The sequence below is a fragment of the Lynx canadensis genome, chromosome X, assembly GCF_007474595.2.
Source record: "Lynx canadensis isolate LIC74 chromosome X, mLynCan4.pri.v2, whole genome shotgun sequence".
NCBI classification, from domain to species: Eukaryota; Metazoa; Chordata; class Mammalia; order Carnivora; family Felidae; genus Lynx; species Lynx canadensis.
Genome location: NC_044321.2, coordinates 46,938,889 through 46,954,249, shown reverse-complemented (window position 1 = coordinate 46,954,249; position 15,361 = coordinate 46,938,889). Strand labels below are relative to the sequence as shown.

Sequence of the window (15,361 nt, the reverse complement as noted above, 5' to 3'; positions counted from 1 at the left end):
CTTAAGGCTTCTGTGGAGTATGGGTTGAACAGAGTGGAGACTGGAGACAGGCTGGACTGTGAGGAAGCAGAAGTACCTAAGCCTCTAGGCCTACATATTTGTGTGTGTTTGTGTGTCCTTGTGTATGTGTCACTTACTGCATGTGTAAGTGTGTGTGTCCCTGTGTGTGTTTCCGTGTCCCTAAATCCTTGCTCTTTGCCCACCCAATGCCTTGGCCTCTGGGCCTCTCAAATTCAAGTATCCTGGCACTGCGATTCATGGGCCATCACAGTACATAGGCAAGGTAGCACAGCAGCTGCTGTACATGAGAACATTTCACCAGCCAGCAGGAAGCCGAGCAGGGCAGCAGCCTCAGCGATTCCTTCATCAACCTCTTCCTAGAACTACAGGCACACCTGGCTCTTGGTGCCTCTGCAGGCTTTGCCCCATAGGCCCTGCCACCAGCCAGATGTCTGTGTGCTGGAATTGCCCTGAGTGCCAGTCAGGGTACTGGCCTGAGTTCCCACTAAGAGCTGAGAGGAGCTTAAAGCAGGAAATCTAGAAAGAAAAGTGGGAGAGAGGAGGGGCAGTGAAGATCTGGAGGAAGGAAGTGAGTGGGCATTGTGGGAAATGTAGAAGAGCCAGATGGGACAAGAGTATACTATGGAAGTACAGAGCCAGGGTGGGTGAGATGGCAGAATAAGGGGGAGAAGTCAGGCTTGGAGGAGATGACAGGCAAATTAGAGGTGAGGAGAGGAGAGGAGTGGGGAGGCCTAGAGTAAAAATATCTGTCCAACCCACCATCACTGCCCAAAGTCTTTGTTGTGGGCCTCAGCCTCAGTTTCTGCATCTCCTGACCTATAGTCTGGCTTCCTACAATCCCCCTTTACAGCAACCTTCAGAGGGATCTTTGTAATACCCAGATATGAGTGTCTTTTCCCTTCTTGTAACCTTTCATGGATCCCCACTGTCTTTAGGATAAAGCCAAATTCCTCATCCTGGAATTCTACTCTGACCACTACAGCTTCATCTCCACCAACCTTCAATTTTGTCTCTATAATTTTACTTAGTCTTTCAGATTCAGAGTGGGTCTCTCTCTTCCAAAAGATCTTTCTTGAGCTCCAAGGCTGGGTGAGGTTCCCCACCCTGGGTTGCTCCATCTTCCTGGACTATTTTCTGTCTAGCACTGATAACTCCCTATGATCACTATCCATGTCTTCCCAGACCAGGTGCTCCCCAAGGGCAGAACTTGGATTTGATTCCCTTTGTGGTTTGGGGGTCAGGGTGCTGGGGGCTCACTGGCTATTCACCCTAGAAAAGGCTTCTCTTAGGACTGGTGCTCCCCAACCCCTCTCAGCCTCAGAAGCACTTACTCAGCTGACCATGAGTCAAGGGACTGAGGCCTGAGACATTGACCACATAGAACTCCAGGTGGGGTAGTTGCAGGGTGCTGGGGTGCCTGTGGCAGTACCAGAGAACAAGGAACTCGAGGTGGGGCCTAAGGTGAAGGGTAAGGCAGGCTGTAGCAATCACATGGATCTCCAGCTGGGGCCTTTTCAGCAAAGCAGGCTGGTCCTAGGATAGGAGCAAGGTACTTTCGCCTTGCACAGATATGGAACTGTGGAGGATGGTGATAATGTAGGCCCCTGGTTTATCTGTAGTAACAATGAAAACATGGAAGTATGTGGTTCTGCTCCTTGTGGTCTTGCCTTGGTGGTGCCCCAAGTGGGCATCCATACACATGCAGTTCTGGAGGGAGGAGAGTGTGTGCGTGGAGCATGGGCTTTCACATGGTCATTCACATGGTTACCCATGGCACAGGAAGGCATGAGAGGGCCTGGGGTCCAGATGAAGTAGTGTAGATTTGTGGTTAGAAAGCAGGCTCCTGAGGAAAGTGCTTCTACCAGGTATTATCTGGATGCTCCTACTTGTACAGTGTGTGGGCATGTATGTATGTGTATACATGCTCACCCCAGTGGGTCTGTTTGCATGTATGTGTATGTTTCTGAGTGTGTAAATGTGTGTGTTTGGTTAGTTCATATGAATATCTCTGGGCTTATCAGTGCATCTGCATATTTAGGGAAGATGCTATGTTACAGTATATATATATTTTTGTTGTATGTTTATCCATGTCTCTGGATATGTTGGCGTTGCATATCTTGGTGAGTATTTTATGTTGTATGTGTCTGGTTGTATGTTGTTATATATTGACATGTATCTGGGGGTGTCACTTCTGTCTGTGTGTCATGGTGAGTATATGTATATGTTGGTGTATTTTATTTTATTTTATTCATATATTTTTAAAATTTATTTATTTAAATTTAAGTTAGTTAACATATGGTGTAGTATTGGTTTCCAGGGTAGAACTCAATTATACATATAACATCCAGTGTTCATCCCATCAAATTCCCTCCTTAATGCCTATCACCCATTTAGCCAATCCCCACCAACCTCCCCTCCAGCAACCCTCAGTTTGTTCTCTGTATTTAAGAGTTTCTTATAGCTCCCCTCCCTCTCTGTTTTTATCTTATTTTACCATCCCTTCCCTTATGTTCATCTGTTGTGTTTCTTAAATTCCACATAGGAGTGAAATCATATGATACTTGTCTTTCTCTGACTGACTTATTTCTCTTAGCATAATACCCTCTAGTTTCATCCACATTGTTGCAAATGACAAGATTTCATTCTTTTTTTATCACTGAGTAGTATTCCATTGTGTATATATACCACATCTTCTTTATCCATCCGTCAGTCGATGGACATTTGGGCTCTTTCCATACTTTGACTATTGTTGATAGCGCTGGTATAAACATTGGGGTGCATGTGACCCTTTGAATCAGCATTTTTGTATCCTTTGGAAAAATGCCTAGTAGTGTAATTTCTGGGTCATAGGATAGTTCTTTTTAATGTTTTGAGGAACTTCCACACTGGTTTTCAGAGTGGCTGCACAAATTTGCATTTCTACCAACAGTGTAAAAAGGTTGCCCTTTCTCTGCATCCTTGCCAACATCTGTTTTTTCCTGAGTTGTTAATTTTAACATTATGACTGTTGTGAGGTTGTATCTCATTGTGGTTTTCATTTGTATTTCCTTGATGATGATTTCTGTTGAGCATCTTTTCATGTGTCTGTTAGCCATCTGGATGTCTGCTTTGGAAAATTGTCTATTCATGTCTTCTGCCCATTTCTTCACTGGATTATTGATTTTTGGATGATGAGTTTGATAAGTTCTTTATATATTTTGGATAGTAAACCTTTATGCCATTTGAAAATATTTTCTCCCACTCCATCGGTTGCCTTTTAGTTTTGTTGATTGTTTCCTTCACTGTGCAGAAGCTTTTTATCTTGATGAGGTCCCAATAGTTCATTTTTGCTTTTATTTCTTTTGCCTCTGGAAACATACCTAGTAAGAAGTTGCTGTGGTTGAGGTCAAAAAGGTTGCTGCCTATTTTCTCCTGTAGGATTTTGATGGTTTCCTGTCTCACATTTAGGTCTTTCATCCATTTTGAATTAATTTTGTGTATGGTATAAAAAAGTGAACCAGTTTCATTCTTCTGCATGTCGATGTCCAGTTCTCCCAGCACCAAGAGACTGGTCTTTTTTCCATTGGATACTCGTTCCTGCTTTGTCAAAGATTAGTTGGCCATACGTTTGTGGGTCTATTTCTGGGTTCTCTATTCTATTCCATTTATCTATGTGTCCGTTTTTGTGCCAATACCATACTGTCTTGATGATCACAGCTTTGTAATACACGCTAAAGTTTGGGATTATGATGCCTCCCGTTTTGGTTTTCTTTTTCAACATTATTTGGCTATTCGGGGTCTTTTTTTATTCCATACAAATTTTAGTATTGTTTATTCTAGCTCTGTGAAGAATGCTGGTGTTATTTTGATAGGGATTGCATTGAATGTGTAGATTGCTTTGGGTAGTACCAACATTTTAACAATATTTGTTCTTCCAGCCCATGTGCATGAAATGTTTTTTTTTCCATTTCTTTGTGTCTTCAATTTCTTTCATAGGCTTTCTATAGTTTCCAATGTACAGATCTTTTCCCTCAGTTCAGTTTATTCCTAGATATCTCTCTTCCTGCTGCTTCATTATTGGTGTATAGAAATGCAACCCATTTCTGTAGGTGGATTTTGTATCCTCCAACTTTGCTGAATTCATGTATCAGTTTTAGCAGTTTTTTGGTGGACTCTTTCAGGTTTTCCACGTATCGTATCATGTCGTCTGCAAAGAGTGAAAGTTTGACTTCTTATTTGCCAAATTTTATGTCTTTTATTTCTTTTTGTTATCTGATTGCAGAGGCTAGGACTTCTACTACTATGTTGAACAACAGTTGTGAGAGTGGACACCTCTGTTGTGGTTCTGACCTTAGGGGGAAAGCTCTCAGTTTTTCCTCACTGAAGATGATACTAGCTGTGGGACTTTCATATATGACTTTATGAGTTTGAGGTATCTATCCCTACTTTCTTGAGGTGTTTATAAAGAAAAGATGCTGCATTTTGTCAAATGCTTTTTCTGCATCTATGGGTAGGATCATATGGTTTTATCCTTTCTTCTATTAATGTGGTGTATCACATTGATTAATTTGCAAATACTGAACCAGCCCTGCATCCCAGGAATAAATCCCACTTGATCATGGTGAATGATTCTTTTAATATATTGTTGAATTCAATTTGCTAGTATCTTATTGTGAATTTTTGCATCCAGGTTCATCAGGAATATTAGCCTGTAATTCTCCTTTTCACTGGGGTCTTTTTCTGGTTTTGGAATCAAGGTAATGCTGGCTTCATAGAATGAGTTTGGAAGCTTTCCTTCCATTTCTATTTTTTTGGAACAGTTTTAGAAGAATAGGTATTAACTCTGCTTTCAATGTCTTGTAGTATCCCTGGGAAGCCATCTGGCCCAGGACTTTTATTTGTTGGGAGATTTTTGATCGCAGATTCAATTTTTTTGCTAGTTTTGTGCCTGTTCAAAATTTTTTACTTCTTCCTGTTTGAGTTTTGATAGTGTGTGAATGTCTAGGAATTTGTCCATTTCTTCCATATTATTCCAGTCTTTGGCATATTATTTTTCATAGTATTCTCTTATTATTGTTTGTATTTGTGATATTATTTATGATCTCTCCTCTTTCATTCATTATTTTATCTCTCTGTGTCCTCTCTCTTTTCTTTTTGAGAAGTTTGGTTAGAGCTTATCAATTTTATTTATCCTTTCTAAAAACCAGGTTTTAGGTTTTTTTTAATATGAAATTTATTGTCAACTTGGTTTCCATACAACACCCAGTGCTCATCCCAACAGATACCCTCCTCAAGGCCCATCACCCACACTCCCCTCCCTTCAACCCCCCATCAACCCTCTAGTTTTATTGATCTCTTCTACTGGGGTTTTTTTGTTTCTATATTGTTTATTTCTTCTCTAATCTTTATTATTTCCCTTCTTCTGCTGGCTTTGGGCATTACTTGCTGCTCTTTTCTAGTTCCTTTAGGTTTAAAGTTAGGGACCTTCATTGGTGTATTTTGTATGTCTAGAGTAGTAGAGTATGTGTGCCAGTGTATGTTGAATTCCTGGGTATTAAGATGAATGAGTATCAGTGTATGTATGTCTGACTGTGTTGGTATGTGTGTCATTGTGTATATCTGGGCATGTGTTGTGTATCTGGGTACATATTTGTATGTTACTGTGTGTAGTTATGGAGAGTGTTGAAATATGTGTGCCTAGGTGTGTATTTATATGAGTTTATTATATGCTTGTGTGTGTATCTGTGAATGTCTTGATGTTAGCATGTATTCATGTGTGTTTTCATGTGTCTGAATGTGTACTTGTGTGTTAGTGAGCTGCACTGCTATGTGCTCACTAGAATTAGGACACAAATGTCTGAGGGTATTGATATGAGTATATCCTGCTGTGGTGTTATATGGGGTGGAGTCCTTGGGGGGTCTCATCTTCCTTTGGATTGTCTGTGAGCTGTAGCAGGTCCCCTGGGAGCCTATCCAGTGGCAGATCCTCTCCTCTGAGTGTGGGATGTGGATCACAAAGTGAAGGTCCCCATCCACGGCAAGGCAGGAGATACAACTCTGAAGTTATGCCCTAGAACGAATGGGAGGGAAGGAGAGGGGAGAGGAAAGGAAGGGAAGGTAGGAGACCATATCTATTTTCTCAGAGTGTCCAGCCCCCAGTCCCAGTGTTCAAGCTGTCCACTACTCAGAACTGTGAGGGTGGCTGGAATACCTGAGGATGAGAAGGTAGCATGCCTGCAAAGGATAGGGGGACTATGTTGGTAAGAGATCGATCATATTCCAAGGAACTCTGGTCAATTCCTTCCAGAGAAGAGCCAAATTTCTGAGCTCAGCATTTAAGTCTTTTCTGAAATCTAGTCCATACCTAGTTCTTTAGTCTTCTCTTTATGCTCCAGTCCAACTGAACTGACTATTCTTATGAATGCCCTGCTGTCTCTTGCTAGTGACCATTTCCCTCTGTTTTTCCTGCCACCTGGAATGTTATACTTTCCCTTAGCTTACAAGGATCAATTTCTAGTTTTCCTTCCAGGTTTGTTCCAATTCTATTTTCTCTTTGTTCTCTGTCTGTGGTAGGTAGAATTCTAAGATTGTCCCCCAAGATTCCCCAGTGTACACCCTGTAAAATCCCCAGAACTGTGATATGATATCACTCCCATAGTAAGTTATGTTTTGTGATGCACTTCATCTTAAAATAAGATTATCCAGGTGGGCCTGACTCCTTGGCTACTCACATTAGCCCTTTATTTATTTTTTAATATTTATTTTTGAGAGAGAAAGAGATAGAGAGAGAGAAACAAGTCAGGGAGAGGCAGAGAGACAGGAAGACACAGAATCTGAAGGAGGTTGCAGTCTCCAAGGTGTGAGAACTCAATGCAGGGCTCCAACTCATGAACTGTAGGATCATGACCTGAGCTGAAGTCAGACACTTAACCAACAGAGACTCCCAGGCAACCCTCACATTAGCCCTTTAAATTTGGGTCTAGAGGTCAGAGACAGAGAAGTCAGAGAGATTTGAAGTATGAGAAGGACTTGACACGATGGATCTTCTCCATGGCTGTCTTTGAAAATGGAAAGGGCCACATGACAAGGAATGCAGAAAAACTCTAGGACGTGAAAATGGCCCAGGTGGCCTCTAGAAGCTGAGAGTGACTGCCAGCCAACAGTTAGCAAGGAAACAGGGATCTTAGTCCTACAAACACAAAGAATTGAATTCTGCCAATAACCTGAATGAACATGGAAGAGGACAAGAACTCTGGAAGACACTTTGATTTCAGTCTTTGGAAATCCTGAGCAGAGAACCTAACTAGCTTGTGCCTAGACTTCTGACCTACAGAACTGTGGGATAATTAATGGTGTTGTTTTAAGGTATTAAGTTTGTGGTAATTTGTTATGCAGCAATGGAAAACGAATACACTTTTCCTTCTCTGGGCTCACACAATGCCTGTGAGAATTTTAACTGAACGGAAATGAAAGCTTAGGGATTTTTGTCAAAGAAACTTTTTTTCACTTTTTGCTAGCCCCACAGAACTTCTCTGAGATTTTGTGCTGCTTCCAGCTCCTCCTAGGATCTCCTCAGAATTGTCATCCTAAAGTGGATTTCCTACCAAGCACAAAAGAAATGAGGTAAATCCTTCACATTCCAAGGGAAAATATACCCTGGCCCCACCAAAGGGCATACCTTCCTCCTTATTGGGAGAGTCCTCATTGGCTTCCCAATTTGACCTGTACATTGCCATGACTGGACTATTATGCTCTCTCCACAACATTTTAATCTTTCAAGCTCAATTATGTTCAAAATTCTTCCTCATAGCATTTATGCATTCATCATTCATTCACTCATTAATTCAGGCACTCTTTAAGTATCAGAGATATAGGGATAAAAATAGGCAGTCATGATTTCTGCCTGGTGAAGCCTATATTTTAGTCGAGGAGATAGACATGAATGAAAGTATAATTACCCATGGTAATAAGTGATAAAAGGAAAAATAATAAAGTGACTGAGGGAATTATAAATATTTGATGAAGTCTGGGGTAGTTGGAGGGGAGGGTGGGAAGGGAATCTGAGCTGAGGATGGCAGGCAGGGAGCAGAGCAAGGTAGATCAGAGCAATTATCAAAACAGAGGGAACAGCTTCAAAGAGGTCCCTGAGTGGAGATAGAAGTGAGGCAGGGCCCATTAGATGAACAGAAAGGAAGCCAGTGGGGCTAGAGTTCAGAGAGTGAGTGGGAGAAAGTGAGAAGTATGGGATAGAAGGCAGATCACACGGGGCCGTATAGGCTATAAAGAGGACTTTGGGCTTCATTGTAGGTGTTACACAAAACCCCTGACAGGGATTAAGTAAGAAAGGGACATGAAGTAATCTTTGTTTTTAAGTTATCCCTTTGCTGTTGGGGGGAGAATAGCAAAGAAAATCTCCTAAGAGAAGAAGAAGCGAGACCAGTGAGGAGGCTGGAATGGTTTTCTAAGGGAGACACAATGGTAGTCTTCCCTAAGACAGTGACAGTTGGGGTGGTGATAAGTGGGTTCATTTGGCAAATATGTCAGAGGTAACATTGTCAAAAATTGAAGATGGATGAGATATTGGTGGGTAGTGAGCAGGAGGGGCATGTCAAGGATCTCATGCCCAAATTTGTATCTCTGTGACTTACTGCCACCACCAACTTGTTCTAATTCTGCCCTATAAGTTCACCCAGGAAATGTCACTCCTCTTAGGAAGGAAGAATAATTAGTGGAATGGTGGAGCACATTCAGTCTGGGACCAGATTATGTAGGTTCAAATCTCTTATTCGTTGTGTGACATGAAACAAGTTACTTCACCTCTCTGTGTTTCAGTTTCTCCATGAGTAAAATGCAGATATTAACAGGTAGTTTTTGTGTGTGTGAAGATTAAATAACAGAGTACAAATACAATATGTAGAGCAGTACCTGCACATAGGAAGAGTTAAAAAATGTTAGCTGTTATTATTTCACAGTCTTTGGGAAATTTAAAGATAGTTCTTATTATCTTTTCCAATTTTTTATACATTTCTCCTTAAGCAGAGCTGTATATAGAGCACAAAAGAACTATTCAGAACTGTCTTTCCCAGTGATGCTTCCATTTATAAACTTGTATCCCTTCCCTGCTTGGGAAGCATGAGCAATTCTCTTGTTCAACAAAGCAAATGTCAAAGCTGCAGCTTGTCCAGTTCATTTCTGTTTAGCCTTCCCAGTCTTAACATCACTCTTCTCTCAGAACCTCTAATTCAGTGCTTATGCACTGAGGCCCAGATAGGTTAAGAATCTCAAAGTCTCAAAGTCTCAAAGTCTCAAAGCAAGCAAGCAGGCAAATGTACTATCACTAGAATCTGTACAAGACTTGTACACTCCCAGTTCCTGCTGCTCTCCATTCATACCTCCCGTTCATGGCTTGACTTCTTGCTCATGGCTCTCACCATCTTTGTCAGGAGTGAGGAATGTATAGAAAACCAGTGGGTTCAAAGACTCCACAAACATTGCCTCGGACAGCAGCTCTAGCTCCTCAGGGAGATGGAGTAGGCTGACCACTTCAGGGAAGGTGCTAGAAGATAACAAGACTGGCAGGTTTGGGAAGCTGCCCTCTGGCATAGGCCTGGAGCTTCTGGGTAGGATAATTGTTGGGGCTTCTGACACAGATATTCCCAGAATTTGCCTGGTGCTTTGGGGCCCCAGCAGCAGGTCTTGCTGATGCCAGAACCTTCTGGGGGCAGCAGAGAGGGCAGGGTGGGGTTAAAGGGAATAGGGCGGGGTTCTCCAAGGACAGATGTGGTCATGGTACTACTGGGACTTGTGGGACTTGAGGTTGTGCTTGTGAATGTGCTTGGATTCTGAGGAGGTGGTGCCTATGTCTGGCAGGTCTGGAGGATAATGGAGTTTGGGGTTTATTGGAGATTGGGGTCCTAAGTTTGGAAAATGATAAGCTTGGGTAATTTGGGGGAGATGGGGTACTCGTTTAAGAGGTGATGGGATTTTAAGGGTCTGAGGTAAGAGGATCCTGAGTTTAGGGTGTGGCAGGTTGTGTGGGGTCTTGTGAGAAGTAAACTTTGGTCTAATGTGTAGTAGAAATTTGGGTATCTGAAGTGTTGAGACTCCAGGCTTGTGCTGTGGCAAGTTTTTGGGTGACTGCGATATGAGTACCCTAGGTTTAAGTGTGATGAAGTATCCAGTTTGGGTTGTTATGGAGCACCAGGTTTATAGTGCAGTAGAATAACATGTTTCATAGTGTCAGCTTTGTGCTGGGATAGGGTGCCAGGATTTACATGTGGGACTTTTGTCTTGGGATTCATGAGTAATAGGGTACCAGGATTCTGGTGTGATGGTACACTGGGCTTCAGAAGCAATAGGGCACCATAATTTGAGGACACAACAGCAGCAGTTTTTGTTCTGAGAGTTAGCTGAACCAAGGTGCCAGAATCCTGTTGTGCTGGATTTAGGGGATTTGGGTGTACTGGATAGGGTAGTGGTGCTCTGAACCAATGGCTCCCACTCCTTGTAACTGGGCATAATTGTTGTAGAGGCAGGAATAGTTGAGAATAAGCAGAATCTTAGTTTCACAAGGCTTGATTTGGGAGAGACCTTGGGTGCAAGGCTGGCTGGGCTATGCCTGTCCCTAGGCCATACCTGCTGGTGGATGAGGGCATAATGGTGCCTGGTCCAGCTGTGGTGCAAGTCTGTATCCTGGCCTTCTCATTTGCCTCCTTGGACTACACCATGACTAGTGAAGTCAGAAGAGTGACAAAGTTGTATTCAAGGGACAGATTGAGGACTTTGGCTCCCAGAAGGTGGTGAGTGCAGGTGTCATGGGCTTGGAAGTGTGCCTCCAGCAACTCTCCAATGGTGAGGTTGGCCGAGAGACCGCAGGTGAAGTGGGCTATATTGTAGACTGGCTCCTCTGAGAAACCAAATTTCTTCTTGCTTCTGTTGGTGGCCACCTCACTGTGGCAGGCCATAAGAAGCTGACTCTTGAGGCCATGGGCTGCCAGATGGATGCCCAGTTACCACTTGCCTGCTTGAATCTGTCCTGCCACCACCAACCCTGAGCCACCAAAGTAATTGGGGAAAAGGGCCCAAGGGGAGGCCTCAACGAAGCTGTCCAGGTAGTCCAGATGCATGTCTACCAGAAAAGGCATGGAGATCTCCTCATAGAGGCCCTCCAGCTGTAAGGCTGCATCAGTGTTCTTGTATATGCACTGAGCTGCTCCCCAATTCTCCAGGGATAGGTAACACAGCAGGGGGAAGTCACCTTATCCTCAAAGGCCAAATTGAAAAGGGACATCCTGTGGCCCGGCGCCTGACAGATGTTGGAAAGGATCACACTGGGGGTCATCACATTGGCTCCTCATCTATCAGAAAGACGATGAGAAAGATTTCTCCCCACATTGGGGCCCCACCAAGCCTCTTTGTTGCTATGGTTTAGCGCTGAAACAACTTCCAGCAGAGCTGCACTGATGTTGGTCCCTCGTTGGGAAGCAGACAGTGATACCATCTTTTCTAGTTATTTTTATCCCCATTGCAAACATACTGGGCACCACTAACCTCTCAGGCTCAGTCATTTCTCCTCATTTTTTTTCTCAGACTGTTTCTGTTGCTATCCTTCCCTATCTTCTCTCAGGCTCCTTGAGATATGGCAGTGGGGCCCACATGTCCTTGGCTTTTATCGCTCTTTGTCTCAGATTATGATTTGCCTGTTTCCTGTGGAGGTATATAATTCTCTAGTTAGACTGGAAGCTCCCCAAGAAGAGCAACCCCACCTCTATGCTACAGGGGAAGAAAGGAAGAAAGGGCTGAGTTGACAAGAGGGGTAGGTGGGGGAGACTTCAGTAATTTTCTGAGAGATGATTGATCAAAAGCAAGAATCAGGGAAGCAGCTTGACCAAATGCTTTGAAATGAATATGTAGATTATTGATTTATAAAAGTGTTGGCCAAATTCTTCTGAGTATGTGCTTTAAAGAGGAAGAAACTCATGGTCAAAGAGGAATGTGCCCTAAAATATATAGAGCCTTGCTCTTTATACTAGGAAAAGGAACACAGAAGGATGAAGGAACATATTTGTATAAAATATAATAGTGATATTTCAGGTATTGTGAGAGGTGAGATGGATGAGGGGATGAAGGAAGCATTTCAAGAATTCCCCACATTACCACAACCCTTCCATTTGAGTGGGTAAGTTTAACACAACCATCACCTTCCATGTGATCCAGTTAGTCCTTGGCACTGTGGACATTCTTGATGGTGGCCTGGATGGAGCCTCCAGATTTCCAGACACTAACCATTTCAGAAAAGATGGTGATGCTGAAGTAGTCATTGGCTTGCAGGCCACCAAGGATCCTATTCGTGGCCTTTTTAGACTGTGAGATATGGATAAAGTGAAGGAGATGGATCAAGGCTTGAGGTCTTGCTCAAGTCTGAAAGGTTATTTCTATACAAGGTACTAAGATCTAAGTGTTGTATAGTCTTAAGACTCTCTGACTTCCAGCACTCTGTACGTCTAAAATTCCCAGGTCAAAATTCTATAGTAGACCCTGTGGTTCAAGCCTAGAACTGGATTGTCCAATGGTAACTGCTAGCCACATGTAGTAAATGTAAGTTAGTTAAGGGGAACCTGGGTGGCTCAGTCAGTTAAGCATCTGACTCTTGATTTCCCCTCAGGTCATGATCTCACAGTTTGTGGGATTGAGCCCTGCATTGGCCTGCACACTGACAGCACAGAGCCTGCTTAGGGTTCTCTCTCTCCCTCTCTCTCTGCCTCTCCCCTGCCTACAGTCTCTCTCTCTCTCTATCTCAAAATAAATAAACTTTAAAAAAAAGTAAGTGTAAGTTAGTTAAAATTTAAAAAGTTAAATTTTGTTTCTTTATTTGCAGTAGCCACATTTCAAGTGTTCAATAACCACACGAGGGCAGTCGCTATTGTATTGGACACCTCAGAATTTTAGAACACTTCCATCATCAAGATAGTTCTAGTAGACAGTGGTGGCCTAGAAGGTTCAAACTGTATGCTTTCAGGGTGCTAGGATCCTGTGTATTCTATGGTTCCTGGATCCCATGACCCAAGATTCAGTGATTCCAGGACCGTAAAGCTTAGGAGCTTTATGATTCTAGGTCTTTATCACTTCCTTTCAGTGACTTTGCATGCTTTGGTTTTGCCCTATGTAATCTGTTCTTTTACCTCATCCTCCATTTCTTCCAGGCTGATCTTATCATTATCCTCCAGATAACCCAGATTCCATTTTTTTTCTCCACAACTTTGCTCTTGTTGTGCCCTTTAGATAATAGACCTTCCCACTTCCCCTTTACTTATTCATATCTTCACTGTTCCTTCAGTTGCCCCTCTGGGCAGCCTTTCCTTGATTGCTTACTCTGACCCATGCCCCTAGTCCCAGATATTCCCTGTCCCAGATTGTGTGCTGACTGTCGTATATAGAATATTTTCATCTTCCATACAGGTATTGAGCCCTCTGAAAACAGGGCTTATAATGCTTCTTCTTTTGGCTCCTTCTCCATGACAATACCTAGCATAGGACCAGGCACATAGGAGGTTCATGAAATAGGAAATGTAGGTTCTAATATTAGGTACCATTATAGGGCACTTGTTATGTTCCAGGCACTGTGCTAAATACTTAGATGCATCAGTTCATTTAATCCTCATAGCAACACAATGAAAAAGGTACTGATATTATATGCATTTTATAGTTGACAACACTGAAGCTCAGAGAGGTAGAGTGACTTGCTTAAGGTTGCACAGTTAGTCACTGATGAACCAGGGATTCAAACCCATATTTTGGAGGTGTTAAATATTATGCCTTCAAATTTTATATAGTTATGGATTTCAGAGACCACAGGAAATACCATTTGTGACCTACCTTTCTCTACATCTTAAACTGATATAAGATGCCTTGGATGCTTTTAAGTGGATCAGAGTCTTTCTTCCCACAGGATGAGCTCGGGGTATAGGTCACACATTCTGGAATAGGGAGCTCAGCACCATATTCCTATTTTCATTCAGAGGACTGAGACATAGAGGACGATGACCTTTCCTGAGAATCCGTTTAATTCCATTTGATCTGAGAGCATATATTGTATGATTTATATACTCTTTTAAATTTGTTAAGGTGTGTTTTATGGCCCACAATGCAGTCTATCTTGGCAAATGTTTCATGTGAGTTTGAGATGGATGTGAATTGTACTGTTTTGGGATGAAGGATTGTGTAGATGTCAATTAGACCCAATTGATTGAGGGTACTCTTTAGTATGTCCTTACTGATTTTCTGCCCGGTGGATCTGTCCATTTATGATAAAGGGGAGCTGAAGTCTCTAACTATAATAGTGGTTTCAACTATTTCTTTTGCAGTTCTATAAGTTTTTTCCTCATGTTTTTTTTTGATGTCCTATTTTTATGTGCATTACACACTAAAGATTGTCATGTCCTCTTTGAGAGTCATTGTATAATTATAATTATACAAGTTTTTTTCAGTTTAAAAGCAGTCATTGTTTATTAACTGACCAAATTATAAAAATAATTATGGTAGATACCTTCCTTCTAATAAGCCTTGTTGATCTGGTCTTCCCTGTTGCCAGCATCTCCAACTTACACAAAATGGGTGATCTTTTTCTTCATTCCACTTCATGGAGAAGAAGAGACCACAGAAAGTATTTTGAAAGGCCACAAGAAGTATTTTTGCTTCCTTGAAACACTTTACAGTAGGATAGATCTTGTCCTCCATGCAGATTATGGAATACTTACCAAGACATAGAGAAATAAGTGTGTTATCTGTCAGAGAAATTTGCTTTTTGTTCTTATACAAGGCATCTCGTTATCCCTGATAATTTACTTGTTCTAAAGTCTATTTTGTCTGAAATTAGTATAGCTGCTCAAGATTTCTTATGATTAGTATTAGCATAGTATATCTTTTCTCCATACCATTACCTTTAATCTATCTGTGTTGTTACTTTTATTTATTTTCTTTATTTATTTTTAAATTTACATCCAAGTTAGTTAGCATATACTGCAAAAATGATTTCAGGGATAGATTCCTTAATGCCCTTTACCCATTTAGCCCATCCCCCTTCCCACAACCCCTCCAGTAGTAACCCTCTGTTTGTTCTCCATATTTAAGAGTCACTTAGGTTTCATCCCCCTCCATGTTTTTATATCATTTTTCCTTCCCTTCCCTTGTGTTCATCTGTTCTGTGTTTCAAAGTACTTATATGAGTGAAGTCATATGATATTTGTCTTTTGCTGACTGACTAACTTTGCTTAGCATAATACCCTCTAGTCCCATCCACGTACTTGCAAATGGCAAGATTTCATTCTTTTTGATTGACAAGTAATACTCCATTGTATATATA

General features: G+C 41.9%; 1 protein-coding gene across 1 annotated transcript; it reads right to left on the bottom strand.

The window, feature by feature from the left end:
* Positions 1–265: 265 nt before the first annotated feature.
* Positions 266–14,736, bottom strand: ITIH6 (inter-alpha-trypsin inhibitor heavy chain family member 6). The gene is given in 17 exon segments (XM_030304800.1): positions 266–375; positions 378–470; positions 1,353–1,666; positions 1,668–1,731; positions 5,929–5,979; positions 5,982–6,055; positions 7,498–7,600; positions 9,432–9,729; positions 9,732–9,856; positions 9,859–9,966; positions 9,969–10,151; positions 10,154–10,467; positions 10,469–10,592; positions 10,595–11,260; positions 11,263–11,472; positions 12,192–12,363; positions 14,605–14,736. Coding segments are annotated over 17 exon segments (3,141 nt in total).
* Positions 14,737–15,361: the final 625 nt, after the last annotated feature.